The sequence below is a fragment of the Protopterus annectens genome, chromosome 2.part2 (genome assembly GCF_019279795.1).
Source record: "Protopterus annectens isolate FY-2018-M chromosome 2.part2, PAN1.0, whole genome shotgun sequence".
NCBI lineage: Eukaryota > Metazoa > Chordata > Ceratodontiformes > Protopteridae > Protopterus > Protopterus annectens.
Window position 1 is genome coordinate 39,745,066 of NC_056730.1, and position 25,825 is coordinate 39,770,890.

The following is a 25,825-nucleotide window of genomic DNA, read 5'->3' on the forward strand; positions in this document are numbered from 1 at the left end:
TAAAAATGAAAGATTGGACTAAAATTTGAGTTGGCTGACCAGCACTTGCTAACTGCTCCTGCTTTGGGCATGGCAAGATGCATGTTTTATACACCTGACAGAAGATACTGCAACCAATGTGGGACTAAACTGAATTAGGCTGACTGAGGGCTACCTGCAAGCAGATAACCCAAATGTAATGACTGCAACAGAGATATGAACTGGGATTAACCCACAAGTCACTAGATGGGTAGCCATCTGGCTCACTGAGAATGCATACTGTCAAAGTTGGGGATTCCACTGCCACCAGACCAGTTACCAGTGGCATATCACATGATCAACATTGGCCTCTCCATTTGTAATTTCTCAAAGTCCTGGTGAAAGATGGCATCTGGCTTATCAAGTTTACAGATTGCAAACTGGGTACAATCAGAATCCAAAAAATGCTAAAATGGTGGTACAACACAAAATGACTGATGGGTGTTGCTGAAAAGGTGCTGTGACCAGTCCACCAGCCCAGTTAAAATTAGAACAGCCTGAAAGTTAATTTAAAACATTCTTTATTTAAAATGAAACATTATGCACACATAAAAGTTCTATATACAAATAGCACATGGTGCCAATTTAAATAGTCATTTACAAGAGTAAAATGGATAAAGTCACTTTTGGGACACGAAAGGCTTTGCCAGTTCTTTAATAGCTGCAGACTTCAGCTGTGGAATGGTACTGATCTTGGATTGTTTGCTGCTTGCATACTTGTTCTTTACAGTCTAGAAAAGAAAGTGAAAAGTGAATACAAGTGTTCATGCAAGTTAAATTTTCCTGACAAGCACAATTGTGTAGAACAGCAAAACAGTAGATAGCATGTTAATCACATTAGTGTAAATTACAACTGCAGAACTCCCCCTGCCAGGTGAATACTCCAACCTGGGCATCAGAATGCATTTGTAAGAGGATATTCACCCATGCCACCTTTACTTTTGCCCCTGTAAGAGAGGAACTGGCAAAAGTCGTCACCAATGTGTGCTCAACCAGAACCCAAAAGCTCCTTCACACTGATCCAGACCAAGCAGGGGCACCTTAAACTAGGAAGCAGCAAGGGAAAAAGTTAAGTGGTTACCCCCCCACCACTACAATAGGCAGGAAGAGGAATTACTGCAGCAGTGAACACCATGGCAAGTTTCTAAAGTAGTTTGTAGGGCCCCAAGCTCCTTTCTCCATGAAGAGCAACTGTCACATGCCATTATTTTGCAGTTCCACACATCCCCGCCTGGGATGTTGCTCAACTCCATCATACTAGACATCTGTTGTACTGCACTGTAATGAACTTTCTCTGCCAACTTCCCCTAAAGTTCAGTAATGGGGCTCCCAAATAGCAGTGTAGTGTGGCATTAAGCTGCATTTGGATATCCTGCCATAGAACCCCAAATGTGTCCCATATCTGCCACCTTGGATGCAGTTACATCAACATGGGTGGTCCCATTAATCAAGCATTCTAGCAATTTTGCCTTCATATCCCCAATCTGACTTGCAGAAAGTTGCATTTGATAATGTGGTCTGAATTTATGACTAAAGGCAACGGACAGATATCTATATATTCTCCCCAACTCAGTAATCAGTTTGGTTCCTGTCCAAAGTTCTTGCAATTTGGCAGATCGTAAAATCTTTCCAGTTTCTCAACTTGCCGTAGACTAGGACCACAGAACTTGGAGTCAGAGCTCTATAGTCCTGCAAGAAGCTCTGGCAGCCTCAAAAAGCAATAGCCAAAGTACATCCAGATTAAATATTTGGGCATAGATACCTTCTTGGTTCCCTCAACTTACTCATGCTAAAATTCCCTCTGGTATGAGGCAGGGAAATTTGGAAGAATCCACCAACTGGTCCTTCCTTAAACAAATCCCTCAATTCAGCAAATAGTTTCACAATATCTTTCTAAATACCCTGAACTCCCTTGCTCCCCCTAGAAAGATTCAAATAAATCCAACTATGCCCCTTGGCTTTCTAAAGACTCAATCCCTTGTGCTCTAAAGGGATAAAGCTTGGAAAGCCTGGACCAAAACTAAGGAATTATCCTTGCTCCAGTTGGACATACTGACAAATTCCTTCAACTCTGCTCAATGGCAAATTGAACCCTCAAATTCTGGTCAACCATTAATACCCTGGATGCCCCCTCAAACCCCTACCCAGGTAAGTCTCCTCTTGATACAGCTACCTTCCTTATAGATATTCACTCTTGTCAACTAATGGAAAGGCTACCTCACAATGCACCCCTCCCAACCCACTGATCAACCCTTTTCCTTACAGCCTTTCAACTTCCATCTGATTTCTACTAGAGCTCAAACCCTGCTTACCATCCGATAATCTACCCCCCCCCCCATTTTCCTCAAACTAGCTGCTGACTAGCTTACCCAGTGTAATTCCAAAGGGTAGGTACAGTGGATTCATGAAGATACCTTTTCCACTATTCCCCTAAACAAAGGGGGAAACTCCAGACCCAAACTACTGCCCCATAGCCACCCTATCCCTCCTCAAATACTTGAAAGATGCATCCACTCAACTGCTAAAATGTTTAACAATCTCACCCCTACCAAGCAGCTTGTCCCCACCACAGTATAATCACTGCTTTTACCCATAGGTTCATAGGCACTATGCTATTGGCCCTAGGGCCTATACAACCCTAGCCAAAAAAGTACCCTGGCTGTCAACCAAGAAAATATCTTCCTAGAGCTTTCCAAAGCTTAATAGTCTCCCATCTCCTACCTAAACTTGCGGGTCTAAACCTACTTCCACCCTTACATGGTTCTCCAGTTACCTATCTGGCAGGCAGTCTTAAATGGCTGTCCTCTTCATTATTCTATCACTTCAGGAGTACCCCAAGGCTCCAATCCTGGGTCCCCTCCATCTTAAACCTACACACGTAAACTAACCATACATTCAATATGCAGATTTTACCTTTGCCAGAAAACATCTGAGCTCCATACTCAGCATACCTTCGTCTACTGAAGAGCTCTGAAAACCTACTTCACCCAAAAAAAAAAACAACTCATTTTGCAGTTCACTTGCATCTTCCTTCTACATCACTTCCTCAAAGTATTAAACCTGATGCTCACACTTGGGTAATTGATGGCTCAATATGCTTCTACAAAGTGTAAGACTAGCCAGAAACTAGGTTTGCTATATCAACAAAAATTTCCAACTCCAAATGCTAGAATCTTACTCAAGCTCTCCTACCCTCCCTGCTGCATTCTGCCCCATGTATTTGTCAGTATTCAAACCACATTATGAATCTAGCTATTTTGATAGTTTGGGGTTTAAACTCTAGCAATACACCACTGCACCTCATCCATACACTGGCTAGAAATCCCCCATACATTACTTTCACAACTGCTACATTTCACTCTACAAACCTTCCTCTTGCCCAGCTCTTTCTGGCTTCATCTTTATCTACACACCTTCTCACTCTCTCCATACCTCACTCTCCATACCTCCAATCAGCAACTACACACCTACCAACCAGAAAAGCAGTCTGCAAACTAATACTCAATTGCCCAAAACTAGAACTGCCTTGTGAACATTCACCCTGCCTACTGAGTGTTCAACACCAAGTCCGTCCTAAACTCCAACCTAACCTTCTCTCCCTCAGCCACTCCTCTAACCACACTCCTCCCAGCTAAGTAATCCAAGGTTAAGCTCTACTGTATAATCATATCCAAGTAGAGATTTACATATGTACACAGATTAAACACTTTTGAATTTAATAGTTTTTAATATTGTTCACCAACTTTAAATCTTACCATACTGAAATGTTAAGGGTCACCATTTTATTTCTGTATGGTGTCTGGCCAGTTTTCAGTGGAGAGCAGAGGAGAAAAGCTCCAATACAAAGGCCTAGCTGGACCAACCCAGTTAAAGGTCAGTAAATCAAAGTTGCTCACCTCAATCCTAAAGGAGTTTACCTTCTTGGGAACCCCTTTACCAGAGTAAGGGCACACAGAACTCTGGTTGGCTACAGGTTTTATGCTTTGACGACTTACAGGAGATCACTGTTCAGGAAGATCTTTGGTAAAAAACCTACCTGGTGTCTGAACAGTATGCATCTGCAATCAAGGACTGGTAATTTATGCAAGTAATTACACTGGCTGTCTGCCTTTCACCTCACAGCCAGATACTTCCCTTAACAAGGTGGTGGGTTATCTACCCAATCTTTTTGCAATGAAAGTCAGTACTCGACAGAGCCATGGCAGTTAACTTGGTGGCATGAGCTTATTTCATCCTAAATGGACTTCAGTCCAGAGCTGACTTTATGGAGAAGGCTTAAAAGAATGCCATGGCAGACTGGCTGCATGAATCCAATCCAGGTAGTTTCAGCAATTTGTATGGGCCAGTTCCTTAAAAAGGAAGAGGAAAAGTACTTACTGGGGAATCCTACTGCAAAAAAGTGGACTCAGCTCCAACATGCCTCAGATGTTAACTTAGTACAAGGCTGCCCAAATGTTGAACTGTCAGAAAGATTCAAACTGGCAGGAGGACATGTTGCTTAGACAGTGCAGCTCAGTTTCAGGTGGGGAATATCTATATTAGAGGTTCCCCTCTACCCAGGTAATGCAAGGGGGCTCCCAGGTACACTTACAACTGAAGTAGAATTAAGCAGTACCCCACCACAGTTCTGAATTAGCTTGAGGAAAGACATGGAAGTGGACTGCAGCAGGGATCTATTTTGGCAAGTCACTGAAGTGCTCCCAAGTCTAAAGGAAAGGCACTTGTGGTGGCCCTGCAGAGATATGCCCTTCGAACTGCTGCAAAGCCTGCCCTAGTGCTAGACCATGACCAGCTTGTAACACCAAGTATGGACAGCAGACAAAGGGGCTTCCATGACTTCCTTAGGAATGCACTTCCTGCAGGGGATCTGCTCACTTCCCTGGGAATTCCAGGGAGGTGGAGGGATAAGAATTTCCCTGCCACAAAATTCTAATATCCACTGCCAAATATTTTGGCACAAAACCTTATTTGCAAGTCCATAGAAGGCAAAAGATCTATTTCAGACATACCCCACCTGACAAACTTCAGTGCAAGTTTTCATGTGGGCTTAATGCAGTCCTGCTCAGTTAAATCTGTTCATACCCTGTCCCACGTGGGGATAAACTGCCTTCAGGATGAGGCTGTACATACTTTAACCATAAAGACCATCTGGCACAAAGGAAGTGTTCCTCCCAACTGTGGTGTTTATAACTACCCCAGCCATATGGGACTGCTAGCATTTCCTTCATATTGACCAAATATGGGTTGTGGGGTAAACAATGTAATTGACACATTCTGGATTTGTCCTCGTAAGTGGAGGTTCCCTAGATGAATGCTTAAGAGTATGACAGAACAGCTTTTAAGCAAGTGTTCATCCAAGTGAAACCAAGAATGTTGAAACAAATTTTGAAAAAAAGTTTTCCAGCTGTCAGGATGTCTAGCCGTTCTTACAGTCTTCCACTATGGTGCAGTCTTGTTCACCCTGTGTAATGTTATGACAGTCCTCCACTGGTGAGAGTTGGTATATTTAAGTAGGGGATATGTATGTTTGTAGATTTGTTTTTTTTGGGGGGGGGGGGTTAACAGTGTACAGTACATTTTAGCTGTCAGATACAGCTGGCCAACCAAGTTATGGGGTTTCACTTATGCTGTTGGCAGTATGAGTTGTAGGGAGAGCCAATAGATATGACTGACCAAAGGAAAGTTTATATTGTGTGCAAGAGACAAAATGGAAGGGGAGCAAGGCTAGGTGCATCGGAGAGGGTTTCAAATTGTTTTATGGTGTGGATGGGAGAAGTGGCATATGCATTATCCTAAAGGAACAGTATGCCAAGTCTCGGAAGTGAAAGTGTCTGATAGCTGGAAATTTATAGTGCAACGATGAATGTTAGTGCATATGCTCCACAAGTTGGGTGTGATAAGAAAAATTTTGGCGTTAGATGAAGTGGTGAGGACTACCCAAGGTGAGAGACTGGCGATTGGAGCAGATTTCACTGGGCATGTTAGTGAATGGAACAGAGGGGATGAGGAAGTGATGGGTAGGTATGGTGTTAAGCAAAGGAATGCAAGTCAGATGTTAGTGGATTTTGTGAAAAGGATGGACATGGCTGTGTTGAATGTATTTTAAGAGGGAGGAGCATAGGGTGACAAGAGTGGAGGAAGATGCACAGGTGAATTATATCTTATGTAGAAGGGCCAATCTGGAGATTGGAGACTAAAGTGGTGGCAAGGGAAGTGTAGTTAGGCAGCATAGGATGGTGGTTTGTAGGATGACATTTGTGATAAAGGAGGATGAGTGCAAGGGCAGCACCAAGGATCAAATGGTGGAAATTGAAAAAGGGTAATGGAGGCGATGTTCAGGGAAGAGTTAAGACAGGCACTGGGTGGCAGTGAAACTACAGCAGAGCTAGTAAGATGGCTAGAAGGGTGCTTTGTGCAACATCTGAAAAGAGGTAAGACAAGGAGACATGGTGGTGGAATGAAGTACAGGAGAGTATACAGAGAAAGAGGTTGGCAAAGAAGTGGGATTGTCAGATGAAGTAGACAAGAGTACAAGGAGATAGTGCATGGCAAAGAGGTGGCAAAGGCCAAGGATAAGGCATATGAAGAGTTGCATAAAAGGCTGGACACTGAGGGAGAAAGGGACTGAGCTAGTAAATATGTGCAGCAGGTAAAGGTGATAAGGAGGGAAACTTGCTCGCAAGTGAGGAGTGGGTTGAGCAGATGGAACTTTGAGGGGCTGATAAATTGGATGATGTGTGGATAGCGAATCATGAAGTGCAGTGGATTAGCAAGGAGGAAGTAAGGATAGCTATAAAGAGGAAGAACAGAAAGGCCGTTGGTCCAAATGACATGCCTGTGAAAGCATTGAGGTGTTTAGGCAGTGGGTGTAAGTTTTGTCTCGTCAGTAGGTCCACCTTGTAGGGTAACAGATTGCCCTTGGCTAGCTTGTGAAGGGGGAACTAAAGCTGCCTTAGCCAGTAGTGTCACTAACTGGATTTTTAGTTTGTCCTGTATTTTCAGGACTTTCTAAATCAGTGGGAATGGAAGGCATAAAGGAACTTTCCCTCCAAAGAGATGCTGAAGGCATCCACTCCCATGCTAGAGGGAGTGGGTTTTTGAGCAGGTCTGCAGTTGCCTGTTCTGGGGGGGGCAAACAGGTGGAGCACCCCCACTGGGACTGTCCAAGACTACCTCTTGGTTCAGCATCCATTCATGCTGAAGGCGAGGAGGTCCTGCTAAAGAGATCTGCTTGGTGGTTGTAGACTGCCTGTAGGACTAAGCTGTGACAAGAGACCAAGTCCCATATCAGGTCTGTTCCAGTTCTTAGGTAGTTATTGGGTATGTACTAGGCTATCGGCCCAAGGGCCTATGCAAGCCTAGCCAGCAAGGTTCCATAGTTTGCCACCCAAGAAAGTTATTTTCATGTGCCACAGTCCAGCAGAGACCGTAGTAAACCCATTTCCCATTCAGTTTTCTTAGATGGGTAGCTTGTTCATTGGCACTCCATGTCAAAGTATAGGAAGTCTCTGGGACAGGAATCTCCCTCCAGCATGTCCCATTTGTGGTGACAAGGTTTAGGTCCCTAGAGCATGTAGCTCGGAGGGATTGGGATTTCTTTAGGTGTAGCATGTCCAACAGCTCTGGACATGACATAGCTTTGTTAGGCAGAGATCACCTTGGAGTAGGTGATATGCTACAGAGTAAAGCTGGAGTTTGATGTGGTCAGTGTAGGGCATTTGAGGTCAGTAATCCTCAGAGGTACTTCTGTGGCCTTTCAAGCTGCTGCAGGTGTCTTTGAGGTACATTCCAAAGAGGGGCATTGTACTCCAATTGGTCTAATGAGAGTCAAGTAGAGGGGAACTATGACCTTCCTGGATGAGAACCATTTATGATGGGTGTGCCACATAGGACTTCCTGACTACTGTGGTGAAGTGACTAAAGGAGACTGTCCACCTGGGTCCCAAGATCACGGATTGCTGCCTGTGGTAGTTCATGGGTACAGAGTTTACCAAAGGGAATGACTGCTGGCATGGAGCTTGAGGCCATGGCTCCGGCAGGCATCTGTCTCAAGTGAGGCCCTTCTGTAGGATGTCCACATAATTTGGGGACTTTACCATGGCTCCTAGTTTGCAATCATCTGCAAGCTTAGCCAGAGGCCTTCTGTGTTTGGTATCTACTTCTCTGAAGTACAGGCTAACAGGAGAGGTTGCAGGACAGAACCCTGTGGTACTCCACTTGTCACTGCTTCGAGGTCAGATTTAGAGTCTGCAACTTTTACAGTGTGGGCTCCATCAGTGAGATTTGGCAACCCATCTTGTGATTTAGGGATTTACCTAGTTTAGCTATAATTCCAGAACGGGGGATGGTGTTGAAAGCCTTGGTGAGGTCATGATAGGCTGTGAGCCACCTTACCCTCAACTATGGCTTTGGTGACCGCCTCAAAGTCGATCAGGTTCAGGAAGCACGATCTGCCTTTCACAAACCTGAACTGGGTGACATCCAGAGTTGGTTACCAATGTTACAGTCTGGAGCACCTCTGGAACCAGAAGGGGAGTGAATGTCTGAGCCAAGCACATCAGTATCCAGGAAATGACATGTATTGTTCGGACCAAATGTTTGAAGAACCACTGTAGCTTGCGCATGTGCATTGCCAGTGGTAGACACCATTAAAGCCAGGAGAGGAATTGCCTTTGCATCACCTTTTGGGATAGTAGGGCTTCCTGAAGTGAGATGTCAACCTTGTCCTGTAGGAGAAAGGCCTTTAGTTTGTTTAGATTCTGCAGCCTAGGAAAATCTTGGCCTGGGATCAGGGGAGGTTGATGGTGAATCCTAAACAGAGCATGGACTGAAAAAAAAAAAAAAAAAAAAAAAAAAAAAAAAACACACCAGGATTTCCTCCAGATAACTGGTAAATCCATGCAGTTCTGCAGAATGCAATTGCTGGGGTGAGGCACTTTTTGGTTTATCCAATGTCCCCAGAGTCTTTACAAAGGGCAAGGCAGAAACAGGAGGCAGGTCAAGAGAAGTGCAGGAAGTGCGAATTCCTGATGGGTATGTGTAGGTAGGCCTCCTTTAGGTTCAGGGTGGCCATGAAAGCATTGGCTGGAATTCCAGGCAGCAGGGTGGGGAGAGCATTTTGAAGGTACCTGAAGGTGAATTAAGGACAGGTCTCAAGATGGGCCTCCAGGGACAGTCTGGGGACCAGGAAGAGATTAGTAGAAACCCTGTCCCCAGGATAGGAAGGAAAGGTTCTATGATGCCTAGCTTTAGGTGTGCCAGAGCTTGTGGCATGAGTCTTTTTTTTGGGGGGTGGATTTTCTAGGCGGTTTTGGATTCCATCTCAAAAAGGTTGCCTTAGAAGGCTAGTTCCTATAATATTTTGGGATGGGTGACACCAGAAAATGCTTGGTGTGGTAGTTTTGCTTTTTTCCTGCAGATTTTTAAAGAGATGTGCAGACTGTGGTCAAGAGGGGTCCAAGACATGAAATGTTCATACTTTCTGGAGAATTATGAAAGAGTACCTCCTGAGGACAGAAGCAGATTCTGCAGACCAGGCAGATGCTTCTGCAGCATTGTAGCTGCATCTGATTGAATGCCTACCTGTTGGGACCACCACACCTCTTTTGGGTGTCATTGGGACATCTCATTTAAAGAGATCCATCTTGGTGATGGTCTCACCAAAGGTAATGTCCTTAGGAAGGGAATCCCCCTCCACAGATTAATCAGGAGTAATATTGCTGGGGGAAGCAATCTGGAAGCTTAAGAAATGGACTCTAGATAAGGAAAGTCTGGATAAGGAACACAAACTGGTTACCCTGACAGAATGCAGTCAATTAGAGGACATGCCAGTGGTCAGCTGTGAAACTTCAAGGGATGTTGCTGCAGTTGACAGATTTGCTATGTGCACCTCAAACCCCTAGATCAGCAGTTGGTAAGTGGCAGGGGAGGAAGGCCTAGGAAACTTGGCCTTGGAGGTTTGGGTGCAGCCTCTGATGCAGGATCCATTCCAAGGGCTGACTGCTCAAGGTGCAGGTTCTCCAGGTAGAGGTTAAAATGCAGCCAGATGCCTGCAGTGTCAAGCACAAACGATTGCCCAATTGCAGAGTTCATAGCCCAAGCAAAAAAGCACCAGTCATGGTCTTTGTGAGGTATCTGGCACCTGCATTGGCACTTCCCCCTCTGGACATCAGCTAGAGGCTACAAAGAAAGCATAAGTGCATGCAGATGCCACATTTACGGAGCTTTTGTATAGGAGCAGATACAAGTTACCCGAGGACAGAAAATCCATCTAGAATACTGCAACATAGGAATAGGACATCCCTGGCTGTACCAGCTACTGCAAATGCCTAGTCTGCCAATTCCAAATTGTGCATTGTATCAGTTTGAGGGCCAAGTACAGTGGGACTATGATCTCCTTTCCTTATAAGGGCATATCATCCAGATCCAAGTCTGGCCAAGTAGAAGGCTCCTCACTACCATGGACAAAGCCATAGAAACTGCATCTGGCTGCTGCATACAACTGCATCAGCTACATTTCCATTTGTGGACCAGGATAGAATTGCAGGGGATCATTTTTGTATGCATCAGCCACATTTCCATTTGTGGACCAGGATAGAATTGCAGGGGATCATTTTTGCCTACTCAAAATGGATATTGAGACAATATTCTTGTACAATACACTGGATAAGGGTCCATCTACTTGGATTTGGCCTCCCAAGTACATTTAGCAACTTACTAGGGCCAATTGATGTAGTCTCTTGCAAAGTGTTCCACTATCCTATTAAGACTGGGAAAGGTTAATTTGCCTGGACCTTGCTTAGAACTCAGCCTTCACTTATACCTTTAGCACCCATTTTTCAACATTTGGGGTTGTATTTCAACCTCAAAGGAGTCAGTACCACCAAGGTTTGGTTCCTCAATACCCCAAGTTACTTACCTCATTTCTTTAGCTCTCCACATTCACTATTTACAAAGTCACAACAGGTCAGTTCCAATGATAGTGTCATACAACATCCCAATCTGCATTCCCCTCTGACAGTAAGCCTCCAAGTGCAAGTTACATTCCAAAAGGCCACCACAAAAATAAGCTAAAGAAATTCCCCAAATTAGGTACTTCTCTAGAAGTTAAGGAAAATTCACTTTAAGACGGCAGGAGCCATCTCCCTCCTATGGGCACTTTACTTCCAGAGCTCCTTAACCCTGTGAATTTAGCTCCAGAGCTCCTTAACCCTGTGAATTTAGCTCCTTTATTCAAACTTGAGGCCGATCAGTCTCATTGGTTTAAACTAGATGTTGGTTGTATGGATCACTACTTGAGCTCTGGCACACAATTTGTCATGCATGCAGTTAACCACAACAGCTTCAAGCAAACCAAACTGGAAAGGGATCTTGCTAAAATCCCGTAGTGTTGAACAGTCAGATCAAATGCTACCCTACAACCCTATATTTCACCTATATTTCACCCACATTTCCTTTACTTCCTACTGCAGTAGAAAATCCCAATAGCAATTTTACCATGCCTCCAGGCTGTGTGCAAAGGACATATAGAAGTATGCAGCAGCCCACAACAGTGAAGGGGCAATATTAATCCAGAGAGTGGGAAATTCCAGTTTTCTGGTAAACCAGATTTACTACTTCCATTGTAGTCAGCACAGACAGCAGTAGCCACACAACCAAGGCCATGCTGCCACTTTGATCTACCTTGTCTTGCATGCATGTAAAGACAAAATGCATTTTTGAAACAAAATTAGTGCGTGTTAAGTAAATTTTAACTACTTACAGTTTGCTTGCTGAGACCTTCATTTACTTTTACAACATTCTTGGCCATGTGCTGCATAATTGGCACCAGATCACACTCCGTGTAATGTGTGTAGTGCTGCAGAGTAGGTGTCTGAAAAATAAAGTTGCAGACTAAATGTTTTGCATCAAACTGGCTCCATTGCACTATTACTATTTTGCTATGGTTAAGCAAGTCTAAGCCTGTTCACATTTATCCATTTTTGCAGACTCAGTAAAGAAAAAATGCAATATGGTAAAAAGCAGAACTCAGGTTTCAGCAGACAGTAGCATTTCTTAACAGTGGGTATTGTGAAGAGGTTTGACGGGAGCAGATTGGCAGCAGTTTCAGAAAATGTTTACATGACCACCACTTGACAGGTTTGCCATTAAGCAGCATGTAGACACATTAGCATTGATACATTCTGCGTCAGAAGCCTGGGTGAAAAAGCAGTTTGGATAGACTGAACCCTAGTTTGTCAAATTGCACAATTTTTGAATGTCAAAGCAGGAGGCATTTTAACTTTTGAACATTTATCTTGCTCTATGAAAAGACAGGGAATGGAAGAGTAGTTTACATTGGATATGGAGGATTGAAACTACAGCACAGGATGGGATGAGAACTATTCGGTACTGGGGTCAAATTAATGAGTCTCATAGCAAAGAGAGACAGGCATATAAAGATGTGGGGGAACAGGGCCATACTGCTAGAAACTGCAGACAATTTTGAGTATCTGGTTCAAGAAAAATGGTACATGAAAAAGAGAAAAAGCTTTAGATAAGCACACAGGTAAAAGGGGAACAAGGTAAAACAGAAGTGTGATGGGTTGGCAGATTAAAATGGTAACTGGGACAGCAGAAAGTTAAATCCATTGGAGTGTGAGGAAGCAAATTACTTGTCAACTGGTGATCTCACTTGAGTGAGCAGTTACAGGTGACAGTATCAAGCTGGGGAAGCAGATTACTAGAATTGTATGAGAAAACTGGGTGTGTGATATTGAATCAAATGCTTTTGATACAAGTCACAAAAATCAGGTTTTGTATTAGAGATGGAAGTCTTGTTGAAAGTTATGGTTGGGAAAGGTGTGAACCTGGGTGCAGAATAATGAATACAAATCTCTACTGAAGTGAGACTGTAGGAAGTTAGCCTAGGGAAGGTGATTAAGACAACCATGAGCGTGAAGTGTGCACATCTGTTTGGGAACTTTTATACAAGTCACAAGTTGCACCTTCCTAGAAATGTTTGGGGCTCATGATCTTGGCAACAAAATTTCCTTCCTGAATTCCCTCAGTTTACAACACTATTCAACATGCCCATTTTAGTTATAAAGTTTAATGCATTAAAATGAAGCAGATCACTTACCCAGTCACCAGCACTGAAGACCTTCTGTGCCAAGCGAAAAGCAGCTGCTGCTACTGCAGAAGGGGGAAAGTGTACCATATCGTAATCCACCATGGCCAGCTCCATTAAATATTTTGACAAGGTATGCTGTTCGCTGTTTACCTAGAAATGGAAGAGCAGATTTAGTTGCATCCTGCTAGGAGTGTTAAAGCTCAGATTAGACCATTGCCCATATAGTAAGTGGAATGGAGGAACTTTATAAGTGACAAAGTTAAACCTAAAAAGTTCTGCAATGCCAATGTTTACAAAGCATGTAGTGCAAGAGTGGAAACCATGCAGACAAAGGGAGCTCTAAACACATGCTTGGATATGTCACTGGAAAATAACCTAGTTTAGATATTGACAGGAGCAGACTTCTGGCCCTACCACACACAAAAAAGCCCACTTTCTTCCAAAGACTACACACACCCCTCTTGAAAAAGCTAAAGGAAAGTTTCCATAAAGGGACAACACCATAGAAGATTTGTGCAATAACTTGACAAGGTTTACAAACTGTTGGTAGACAAGTTGCCACCTGGCTCCCCATGGCTGGCAGATCACAGTGCACCAACATTCAAGTGCAAGTGAAACAGTGCTTTGGCATTGGGTCACTTTTGCTATCTACATGGCATAGCTCAGAGGACAGAAGCCAGGTCCTCCTGAAGTTCTCTCCAGATAGAGATGCCTTTAGTGGAGGCAAATAAGACTGCTTCCACAGGGTGGCTACAGGCAAATGTGGGAATTGCTGTAAAGTGAAAAGCACGCTCTGAGACCTGTACATTTACTGTACTAGTGCCAGCTCCAAGCTTACAGGACAGTGGGGGGTTGGGCCAGAGTACAAGCTGTAGTAACACTAATGGTTGGGGCAAAAGCTCCTAGAAAATGTCCATGCTTAAGTTTACAATGTGGTTAGTACCCAAGATGGGATGCAGTGGCAGTTTAGAGTTGGTCTTGACCCCAATTTCCACTATGGAAAGTGCATTTCCACTACGGCAAGTGTAAGACAGCAAAGAAGTGAGGGTTGGGAGGGCAGGCCTTTCTTTATCCCAAGTCAACCGTTTCCCCATATATGCACAGCTGGCATGTGAATTTTCCCCATCTTAGTTGCACAGAAGGTGCTGCTTCAAAGAATTGTCCCCACGATGGCCTTGTGAAAAGGTTTGCACAAGGGCCTGTAATTCTGATATCCCTGTGGCAACTAGTTTTTAAAAGCAATATAAAAAGACGCCCCCAGCTGCTCAGTTAGTGGTAATCAACTTTAAAATCAGCAGTTGAGATGCCATGGATGAGGTGTTCTTGGAAGGCCTTTAAAGAACGGGATTAAGCAGATTGCTCAATATGCTCTTTTAGTCCCTTGTTAATACAGCCACAAAGTCACCCATACAGCTTTAAAAACTAAACTCATTTTGCCTGTTGGGCTTCCTACCATTCTGTACAGTTTTACTTTCACTTTGAAAACCAAGTTGAAAAACCTCTAGCGGGCTCTGAAATATCTGCCAGAGCTCTAGGTACTGGATGTTTCCTCCCCCAAAATGATGTACTTTCTGCCTAATTTGCATGCTGTATAGAAGAGCCAGTGGACCTCCCACATTGAAGTCAGAGCTGCCCAGCCCACTCAACCTACCAAAAATGTTGAACTCTTTTCTAAAGAGCCCTACTGATGTGACAAAGTACAGGCAGAAGCACAGCTGCAAAAAGAGCATAAATTTGCAATGACCATGCATAATAAATTTGCAATGACCATGCATAATAAATTTGCAATGACCATGCATAGACATTAATTGCATGTTTTTAATGAAGCACATGTCTGTCACAATTAACACTACAGATTACAAGTATGCAATACTGTAATTCTTAACATTACCACTTAAAGCATGTGGGTGCCATCATGCAAGTCTGAATATTTAGTGAATCATGTTAGCTATTTAACAAAACTGGAAGGAAACCCAGTGCTATGGAGCTTTGTTCTAAATTTGACAGGAGTGCAACAAAACTCCCACTGCAAGGAAGGGAAAGTCTGACAAGAAAAAAACTTTAGTCTGAATCACATGCAGATAATAGGGTCAAATTACCTTTAGCTCTGACAGCTAGGGAAGGCAGGGGTGGGGTGGGGGGGGGGGATACCTTGAACTAGATAATCAAGTTAGCATTTCCAAGAGCAATAAAATGCACTTTAATTCTGTAGCATTTGCACGACTTGTTTGTAGTCATTGAAAAAGGATAAAATTGTAACCAAAATTAGGTAACCAACAGCAATGAATGCCTGTAAAACCAGTGAAATGACAGGATGCAATTTTGAGAATGCATTCAGATACTCAGACTAAAGTTTATTTCAAGATGCTAAACCCCATGTGGTCAGAAATTGCATACAAAATCTAAAAAGCTCTAAATAGAGTGGTGTTAAAATGTAGGAAATGCCAAATCATGATGAAAACGGGTTTGAATCTGTGGGTGCATTTGTCCTTTAATACTCAGATACAGGATCGATAACAGAACACTTTACAGAACATATGCAATTACCAAGGCAATCCTGACATGGACCAAAGAATCTTTGTACTCATTCGCAGCCTGTAGCCTAGTCTCGGCTTGGTCTTTAGTGGTTATCCCATACCTCCCATTCCTTAGTGTGCTGCTTGTTTAGCATTGATGGGGATTGCTTAAGACACAGCGATAGTACCCTCAATCTCCAATAGAAGTCAGAAATGGGTTCCTGGATGGAGCAGCAAAAGTTTACCAAAATGTTCCATCTGTATTGTTGATCCTTGTTCAGTCATTACTTATGGGTATGCATTCAGACCTCTGAACAGAGCCTGCTGCAAGCTAAACTCTTAACCAGAATTCCCCTCTCCCAGTTTCATCCAATAGTTTTTCCAAAAGTTGGAGGATAGACCATCTGGAATTTTTGTACCCTTTACAAACTTGTTAGATACACAGATCCAAAGTTGGTCCAGTCTCCAGTTTTCTTTGGCACCAAAAGTAGTCTTTAGTAGAATTTGGAAGGACTATTTGGATGACTCAGCAGCTTCTCTAGTGCTGCTTCTTCCTTTAACTGGGTGGAACATCTGGTAGGTTTTTTGAAGGGACAGGACAAACATCGAAGGGGATATGAACCTCATTCTAATCCTTTGTACCCAAGAATAGGTGGTTAGCCAGGCAGAAGGGTACAAGGCAAAACTACCCCCAACCACCTCCAGAGGAAAGGAGTTGGGCTACTCTTCAAAAGTGCTGGTAGGACTGGCCAGGAAGACACATCCCCTCTGCCTCTAGGGTACAACAGTCAGTGTCACAGAAAGGACCCAGAGACTTCTTGAACCATATTTTCCCACTATTGGTTTTGGGTAAGCACGTTTAGGGGGAAGAATGACCTACAGCAGAAAGGGTCTTACCGTCCTGTTCACATCTGGCCAGTGTGCTTTTAACTTTGGGTCCAAATGAAGAGGCTTCAATGGGAGAGTGTTAAGGAAGCCCTAAAGGGTCCTGTGAAATTGCACAAGTGAATCCAAGCTTGTCTCAAATCCACAGCTGAACCCACTGCTATCCACAGCTGAACCCACTGCTCTAGCTGCTCCTTCTGATGCGAGAGATATCAGTTACATGGAGGAGTTGGACTCAATGGTGGCCGGCTGAAAAGCCACCTCAAACACTGCACCAGCCAAGGTTTCAGAGCTCAGAAATTGGATCCCTTTGAAGCCTGGTAAAGTGCGCCATATTCAGGGACCGATTGCAAAAGTCACTGATTCAGAGGTGTGCTTCCCTATCCTGTCCAGGGCCCGGGACTGTTGGGCAGATGGACAGTCTGGCTTTCTGCCAGATCCTTTTTGGTTGCGGCTACCACCAGAGCATCCACAGAAGACCTTTAGACCAATGGGGATCAGCTACAGGAGGGGACAAAATCTTACCTAGCCTCCAGGAATAGCAGACAGCATTAGGAGCCTTCCATGCACACTGCATGAGGATCTGGACCAGTTCGGCAGGTGGAGTAACCCAGGACGTATGGGGCTGGGTGCAAAGAGCCTGCAAGGACAGACTTCAGGCCTGATTAGCAAGGATTGAGATATCAAAGGAAACCTCAGAGGGTGAGAGGGAATCCTCTCTGTTTGTAATCAGTGAGGGACTCGAGTCCACATGCTTCCTCTTGCACAAGCTTTTCTGGGAGGGGGAAGCTGGAGAAGACAATGGAAAGGGAGTTTCCTGTGGGAATACATCCAAGGCCCTTGCACCCAGTGTCTGCTAGGTGAGAGGAGTAGTGGCCCAGAGGGCGAGGAGATAGATAGCACAGTATCGCCAGAAGCCAGACCCTTCCTCAGTTGGAAGGCTGGCCCACCTGAAGAGGGGCAAGTGTCCAGGACAGGGGTCACCCCTCCCCCAAGTGGCTCAGCCTGCTAACCTGGAGTCCCTGGATGGCTGTGAAACAAATTGTGCTTCACAACTATCCTGGGTCATAGCAACACTCCTGCCACAAAGGACAGCAATCTATAGTTACCTTTAAAGTTGAAGTTAAGCCTCTAGTACTGGTCTTAGTGACCTGCAGTGAGACTGATCCAATGTTTGATATTGGCAATGGCCAGATTAAGCTTTAGGAAGATTACAAGCTCTAGTCAGGCCACCTGGTTGGCCTACCTGCAGGCAGGGTAAGCATGAAAGACTGCAACAGTGAACAGCATTAGCCAGTCCAAAGACATTTTTATGAAACTATGCTTTAAAAAAATCAAAGCATAACATTTCATATTAGTCTAATGTACAAATGTAAGTTAAATTCTTAGCTTGCATTACTGTTTATACACTTCATTTTACTATTGTTTATATACACTTCATTTTACTATTGTTTATATACACTTCATTTTCTAAGTATGAAACAAATGAATCCATTCACATGAACAGAACACTTTCTATTGCATGTTAATTTTACTTTAAGCATTTCCAGTTACTAGTTTTAAGATGTAGGAGGCAACTGGTGAATCACCTTTCTTGAAAAGGTTAACACCTCCATGAAGTTAGAAAGGTCAGATTATGCTTGGGAGAAACTCCAGGACTGACATGCCATGAGTTAAATAGGATCTACAATTTATGAAATAAGTGGTCAGCCTCGGTAATGTTACTTTTCCAGACTATATTCATACATTAAAGCCTCTGAACTTGCTTACTGGAAATTAGCCCTTGGGACATTATACAGACTGTAGTTAAAGATTAGTAGGCCTATAGAAAAGTTTACATCCAAAATTGGTTTTGACCATAGATTAGATATAAGGGAAACTGCTTTTACATGTGTAAAATGTTTTCAAATTATCTTATAGGACAGACAGCAACAGAACTAAAGCACCCAACATACATCTTACCACTTAAAAATCAAATTTTACACTTTCAATGGGATGCTGGCCTTTAAGGTGCTATTCTGATTTTCATGCCTAATCAGAAATACAAATCATATAGGAAAAGGGAATCTGGCTATGATAGAGGATGTTTACAGGTCTTTCCCTTAAGGAAAATTGACACCTTAATGTCTCAGCTTTTCCTAGTTAGGGGTCCCCACAGTGGATCACTGGTCTGCAGACTGGCAGTGGATTTTTATGGTGCCAAGTTGCCAGCCAACACCCAACCTTCAAAGGCACACCTACCTGCATGTCTTTAAAGCTCAGCAGCAGGGAGGACAACTATGCACAGAAAAAACTTCTGCAGAGAATTAAGAACCTTACTGCAAGGCAACAATGCTCACCACTGCAGCCTAAAGACCTGTAATGTACAGATTCCAAAACAGATGTTGGAACAATCCAATGCCAAGACTGTTAGACAGTTAGCATGTGCCCTATGATCTCTGTATTAAAAACAGAGGCTTACTGAAAGATAAGCTAGCAGTGTTTTAAAGTGCATCCAAGAGGAATCTTTAAGCCTTGGAAATTCAGGTGTAAACATTCCTTAAATGCATGAAAGAAACAGACCAAAATGTACACATCTTTAACATGTGTAGGCGATTTTAAGTAAATTATGTGCACTAGTAATACAGTGCAATTGAGATTGAAAGGAACTGTTAGTTATACAAAATCTGTTGAGATCTTAACATTTCTCACTTGTTAGATTTGAAGATTTAAATGTTTAAGTATGATTACTAGTAATGCTAAAGTGCCAAGTGCGCTTTAGCTCCTAAAATTACTATTAGAAAATAGGGGCATTCAATAAGTATGCTGGTAGTGATATGGGTGTTAGTGGATTGAATGATTTTTAAACCATAAAGGGTTTACATATTTGGATTTCATGCCCATAACAAAGTCCTCCTCTTTAAAGGACTCCTTACCTAAAGCCCATAGGTTCATACTAGGCTATCTGCCCAAGGGCATTTATAAGCCTAGCCCATAGTTATGTGGCTTCGCCACCCCTTTAGTTTGAATAAAAACTATGCCCATCATTTTGCTGTGCCTCTGTCAAGAGGGACACTGAAGTAATCCCTGGGGTATATCTGCAATCTCCCATCCATTGGTCAAGATTCCTCTTGAACAAGGCCAGAGAGGTGCTCTGCCTCACATGTACCAGGATTTTGTTCCACAGCATAGTGAGTCTCTGGGTGATTAATCTGTCCCTCCAGCACGTCGGTGTCAAGAATCAAGTCTCCCGCCCTTGTGGTTCTGAGGGATCTAGATTTTTTGAAGTGAAGCATATTCATCAAATCTGGGTTTGACATGGCCTTATGTCAGGCACAGGTCACCTCTGAGCAAGCGGTATGACACTGAATAGAGCTGGAGTTCTTTCAGTCGGGCAGCATAAGACATATTTGAGACCCTTTATCCTTTTGGTGAGGAACTTTTGGGGCCTTTCAAGCTGCAGCAGGTGTCTGGTCAGATACATTCGAGCGGGCATTGTACTCTCATAGGTCTAATGAGTGATTAGTACAGGGGGACGATGACCTTCGTTGATCTAGATGTGAATCCCTTCATGATCAGGTGGGCGATATGTTGCTAAACTTTAGCAACATGAGTGTCAAATGAAAGGCTGTCAACCTGGGTCCCCAGATCCCTGATGACTTTGTGCTCCGTGGATTGCCACCTATATGGTAACTAGGGGTAACCTAGTTTTTCCCGAAGAATGACTATGCATTTTTTGGCGTTTAACCAGGCCATGGCTCTGGCACCAGTTATCAGTTTGTGAGGCCCTTCTGGAGGATATCTGTATCAGATGTGTTTGACTATGGCGGCCAGTTTGCAGTCATCTGCAAACTTTGTCAGCCATAACCCTCCTGTGTTTGCTTGTACTTCAGAAAAGTAGATGCTGAACAAGAGTGGACCCAGGACTGAGCCCTGATGCTGAACAAGAGTGGACAGGACTGAGCCCTGTGGGACACCACTTGTGACAGGCTTAGAGTCTGACATGGCTCCAGCAGCTCTGACCCTGTGGGTTCTGTCCTTAGCCAGTTTGCAGCCCATCTTGTGATGTATGGGTTTACATTCAAGCAGAGTTTTTCGATGATACCCAGTGGGGTATTGTGTGAAGGCCTTTGCCAGGTCGAGGTAGGCTGTATGGACTGCCTTTCCCTCCTAAATGGCCTTGGTGACTGTCACTGAAACCAAGTTTGAGGCAGGATCTGCCTTTGACAAAGCCAAACTGGGTTGGATCCAAAGTCTGCAAGTTCCTATGTCTTTATTTAGGAGTTCCATTATGATCCTCTCCATGGCTTTGCAGACAAGGCTAGTCAAGCTAATGGGCGGTAATTTCAGGGTCTGTGGAGGCACCGCCCTAAGTAGGACCACAGTCGCGTGCACCACTCCTTGAGTGCGTATCTGAATCACATGCAGATAATAGGGTCAAATTACCTTTAGCTCCGACAGCTGGGGAAGGCAGGGGTGAGGGGGGATACCTTGAACTAGATAAGTTAGCATTTCCAAGAGCAATAAAATGCACTTTAATTCTGTAGCATTTGCACGACTTGTTTGTAGTCATTGAAAAAGGATAAAATTGTAACCAAAATTAGGTAACCAACAGCAATGAATGCCTGTAAAACCAGTGAAATGACAGGATGCAATTTTGAGAACGCATTCAGATACTTGCTAAACCCCATGTGGTCAGAAATTGCATACAAAATCTAAAAAGCTTGGTGTTAAAATGTAGGAAATGCCAAATCATGATGAAAACGGGTTTGAATCTGTGGGTGCATTTGTCCTTTAATACTCAGATACAGGATGGATAACAGAACACTTTACAGAACATATGCAATTACCAAGGCAATCCTGACATGGACCAAAGAATCTTTGCACTCATTCGCAGCCTGTAGCCTAGTCTCGGCTTGGTCTTTAGTGGTTATCCCATACCTCCCATTCCTTAGTGTGCCGCTTGTTTAGCATTGATGGGGATTGCTTAAGACAGCGATAGTACCCTCAATCTCCAACAGAAGTCAGAAATGGGTTCCTGGATGGAGCAGAAAAAGTTTACCATAATGTTCCATCTGTATTGTTGATCCTTGTTCAGTCATTACTTATGGGTATCCATTCAGACCTCTGAACAGAGCCTGCCGCAAGCTAAACTCTTAACCAGAATTCCCCTCTCCCAGTTTCATCCAATAGTTTTTCCAAAAGTTGGAGGATAGACCATCTGGAATTTTTGTACCCTTTAGAAACTTGTTAGATACACAGATCCAAAGTTGGTCCAGTCTCCAGTTTTCTTTGGCACCAAAAATAGTCTTTAGTAGAATTTGGAAGGACTATTTGGATGACTCAGCAGCTTCTCTAGTGCTGCTTCTTCCTTTAACTGGGTGGAACATCTGGTAGGTTTTTTGAAGGGACAGGACAAATATCGAAGGGGATATGAACCTCATTCTAATCCTTTGTACCCAAGAATAGGTGGTTAGCCAGGCAGAAGGGTATAAGGCAAAACTACCCCCAACCACCTCCAGAGGAAAGGAGTTGGGCTGCTCTTCAAAAGTGCTGGTAGGACTGGCCAGGAAAAAACATCTTCCCTGCGAGTTTCCCCCTCTGCCTCTAGGGGACAGTCAGTGTCACAGAAAGGACCCAGAGACTTCTTTAACCATATTTTCCCACTATTGGTTTTGGGTAAGCACGTTTATGGGGGGGGGGGGGGATAACCTACAGCAGAAAGGGTCTTACCATCCTGTTCACATCTGGCCAGTGTGCTTTTAACTTTGGGTCCAAATGAAGAGGCTTCAATGGGAGAGAGTGTTAAGAAAGGAAGCCCTAAAGGGTCCTGTGAAATTGCACAAGTGAATCCAAGCTTGTCTCAAGACCACAGCTGAACCCACTGCTCTCAAGACCACAGCTGAACCCACTGCTCTAGCTGCTCCTTCTGATGCGAGAGATCAGTTACATGGAGGAGTTACTCAATGGTGGCCGGCTGAAAAGCCTCCTCAAACACTGCACCAGCCAAGGTTTCAGAGCTCAGAAATTAGATCCCTTTGAAGCCTGGTAAAGTGCGCCATATTCAGGGACCTGATTGCAAAGGTCAGATGCAGAGGTGTGCTTCCCTATCCTGTCCAGGGCCCGGGACTCTGTTGGGCAGATGGACAGTCTGGCTTTCTTCTGCCAGATCCTTTTTGGTTGTGGCTGCCACCACCAGAGGATCCACAGAAGACCTTTAGACCAATGGGGGATCAGCTGCAGGAGGACAAAATCTTACCTGGCCTCCAGGAATAGCAGACTGTTAGGAGCCTTCCATGCACACTGCATGAGGATCTGGACCAGTTCGGCAGGTGGAGTAACCCAGGACTTATGGGGCTGGGTGCAAAGAGCCTGCAAGGACAGACTTCAGGCCTGATTAGCAAGGATTGAGATATCAAAGGATACCTCAGAGGGTGACAGAGGGAATCCTCTCAAAGTCTGTAATCAGTGAGGGACTTGAGTCCACATGCTTCCTCTTGCACAAGCTTTTCTGGTGAACTTCCTCAGAGGGGGAAGCTGGAGAAGACAATGGAAAGGGAGTTTCCTGTGGGAATACGTCCAAGGCCCTTGCACCCGGTGTCTGCTAGGTGAGATGCGTAGTGGTCCAGAGGGCGAGGAGATAGATAGCACAGTATCGCCAGAAGCCAGATCCTTCCTCAGTTGGAAGGCTGGCCCACCTGAAGAGGGGCAAGTGTCCAGGACAGGGGTCACCCCTCCCCCAAGTGGCTCAGCCTGCTAACCTGGAGTCCCTGAATGGCTGTGAAAAATTGTGCTTCACAACTATCCTGGGTCAAACACTCCTGCCACAAAGGACAGCAATCTATAATTACCTTTAAAGTTGAAGTTAAGCCTCTAGTACTGGTCTTAGTGACCTGCAGTGAGACTGATCCAATGATTGATATTGGCAATGGCCAGATTAAGCTTTAGGAAGATTACAAGCTCTAGTCAGGCCACCTGGTTGGCCTACCTGCAGGCAGGGAAAGCATGAAAGACTGCAACAGTGAACAGCATTAGCCAGTCCAAAGACATTTTTATGAAACTATGCTTTAAAAAAAAAATCAAAGCATAACATTTCATATTAGTCTAATGTACAAATGTAAGTTACATTCTTAGCTTGCATTACTGTTTATATGCTTCATTTTACTATTGTTTATATACACTTCATTTTCTAAGTATGAAACAAATTAATCCATTCACATGAACAGAACACTTTCTATTGCATGTTAATTTTACTTTAAGCATTTCCAGTTACTAGTTTTAAGATGGAGGCAACTGGTGAATCACCTTTCTTGAAAAGGTGAACACCTCCATGAAGTTAGAAAGGTCAGATTAGGCTTGGGAGAAACTCCAGGACTGACATGCCATGAGTTAAATAGGATCTACAATTTATGAAATAAGTGGTCAGCCTCGGTCATGTTACTTTTCCAGACTATATTCATACATTAAAGCCTCTGGACTTGCTTACTTTTGTGGGTTACTGGAAATTAGCCCTTGGGACATTACAGACTGTAGTTAAAGATTAGGCATATAGAAAAGTTTACATCCAAAATTGGTTTTGACCATAGATTAGATATAAGGGATGCTACATGTGTTGCTTTCAAATTATCTTATAGGACAGACAGCAACAGAACTAAAGCACCCAACATACATCTTACTACTTAAAAATCAAATTTTACACTTTCAATGGGATGTTGGCCTTTAAGGTGCTATTCTGATTTTCATGCCTAATCAGAAATACAAAGCATCATATAGGAAAAGGGAATCTGGCTATGATAAAGAGGATGTTTACAGGTCTTTCCCTTAAGGAAAATTGACACCTTAATGTCTCAGCTTTTCCTAGTTAGGGGTCCCCACAGTGGATCACTGGTCTGCAGACTGGCAGTGGATTTTTATGGTGCCAAGTTGCCAGCCAACAACCAACCTTCAAAGAAGGCACACACCTACCTGCATAAGCTCAGCAGCAGGGAGGACAACTATGCACAGAAAAAACTTCTGCAGAGAATTAAGAACCTTACTGCAAGGCAACAATGCTCACCACTGCAGCCTAAAGACCTGTAATGTACAGATTCCAAACAGATGTTGGAACAATCCAATGCCAAGACTGTTAGACAGTTAGCATGTGCCCTATGATCTCAGCATTAAAAACTGAGGCTTACTGAAAGATAATCTAGCAGTGTTTTAAAGTGCATCCAAGAGGAATCTTGGAGCCTTGGAAATTCAGGTGTAAACATTCCTTAAATGCATGAAAGAAAAAGACCAAAATATACACATTTTATAAGACGTGTAGGCGATTTTAAGTAAATTATGTGCACTAGTAATACAGTGCAATTGAGATTGAAAGGAACTGTTCGTTATACAAAATCTGTTGAGATCTTAACATTTCTCACTTGTTAGATTTGAAGATTTAAATGTTTAAGTATGATTACTAGTAATGCTAAAGTGCCAAGTGTGCTTTAGCTCCTAAAATTACTATTAGAAAATAGGGGCATTCAATAAGTATGTTGGTAGTGATATGGGTGTTAGTGGATTGAATGATTTTTAAACCATAAAGGGTTTACATGTTTGGATTTCATGCCCATAACAAAGTCCTCCTCTTTAAAAGACTCCTTACCTAAAGCCCATAGGTTCATACTAGGCTATCTGCCCAAGGGCATTTATAAGCCTAGCCCATAGTTATGTGGCTTTCGCCACCCCTTTAGTTTGAATAAAAACTATGCCCATCATTTTGCTGTGCCTCTGTCAAGAGGGGACACTGAAGTAATCCCTGGGGTATATCTGCAATCTCCCATCCATTGGTCAAGATTCCTCTTGAACAAGGCCAGAGAGGTGCTCTGCCTCACATGTACCAGGATTTTGTTCCACAGCATAGTGAGTCTCTGGGTGATTAATCTGTCCCTCCAGCACGTCGGTGTCAAGAATCAAGTCTCCCGCCCTTGTGGTTCTGAGGGATCTAGATTTTTTGAAGTGAAGCATATTCATCAAATCTGGGTTTGACATGGCCTTATGTCAGGCACAGGTCACCTCTGAGCAAGCGGTATGACACTGAATAGAGCTGGAGTTCTTTCAGTCGGGCAGCATAAGACATATTTGAGACCCTTTATCCTTTTGGTGAGGAACTTTTGGGGCCTTTCAAGCTGCAGCAGGTGTCTGGTCAGATACATTCCGAACGGGGCATTGTACTCATAGGTCTAATGAGTGATTAGTACAGGGGGACGATGACCTCCCTTGATCTAGATGTGAATCCCTTCATGATCAGGTGGGCGATATGTTGCTAAACTTTAGCAACATGAGTGTC

At 43.6% G+C, this 25,825-nt stretch overlaps 1 protein-coding gene across 2 annotated transcripts in view; it reads right to left on the bottom strand.

The window, feature by feature from the left end:
- Nucleotides 1-522: 522 nt before the first annotated feature.
- Nucleotides 523-25,825, bottom strand: part of CCNB1 (cyclin B1) — a 102,930-nt gene continuing 77,627 nt past the window's right edge. For both annotated transcript variants that reach the window (XM_044063732.1, XM_044063731.1), the window contains exons 7-9: nucleotides 13,139-13,279; nucleotides 11,780-11,890; nucleotides 523-749 (exon numbers count right to left, since the gene is read on the bottom strand). In XM_044063732.1, coding sequence (XP_043919667.1) covers nucleotides 639-749; nucleotides 11,780-11,890; nucleotides 13,139-13,279 — 363 coding nt within the window. In that variant the 3' untranslated portion in view covers nucleotides 523-638. The remainder of the gene's footprint in view (nucleotides 750-11,779; nucleotides 11,891-13,138; nucleotides 13,280-25,825) is intronic.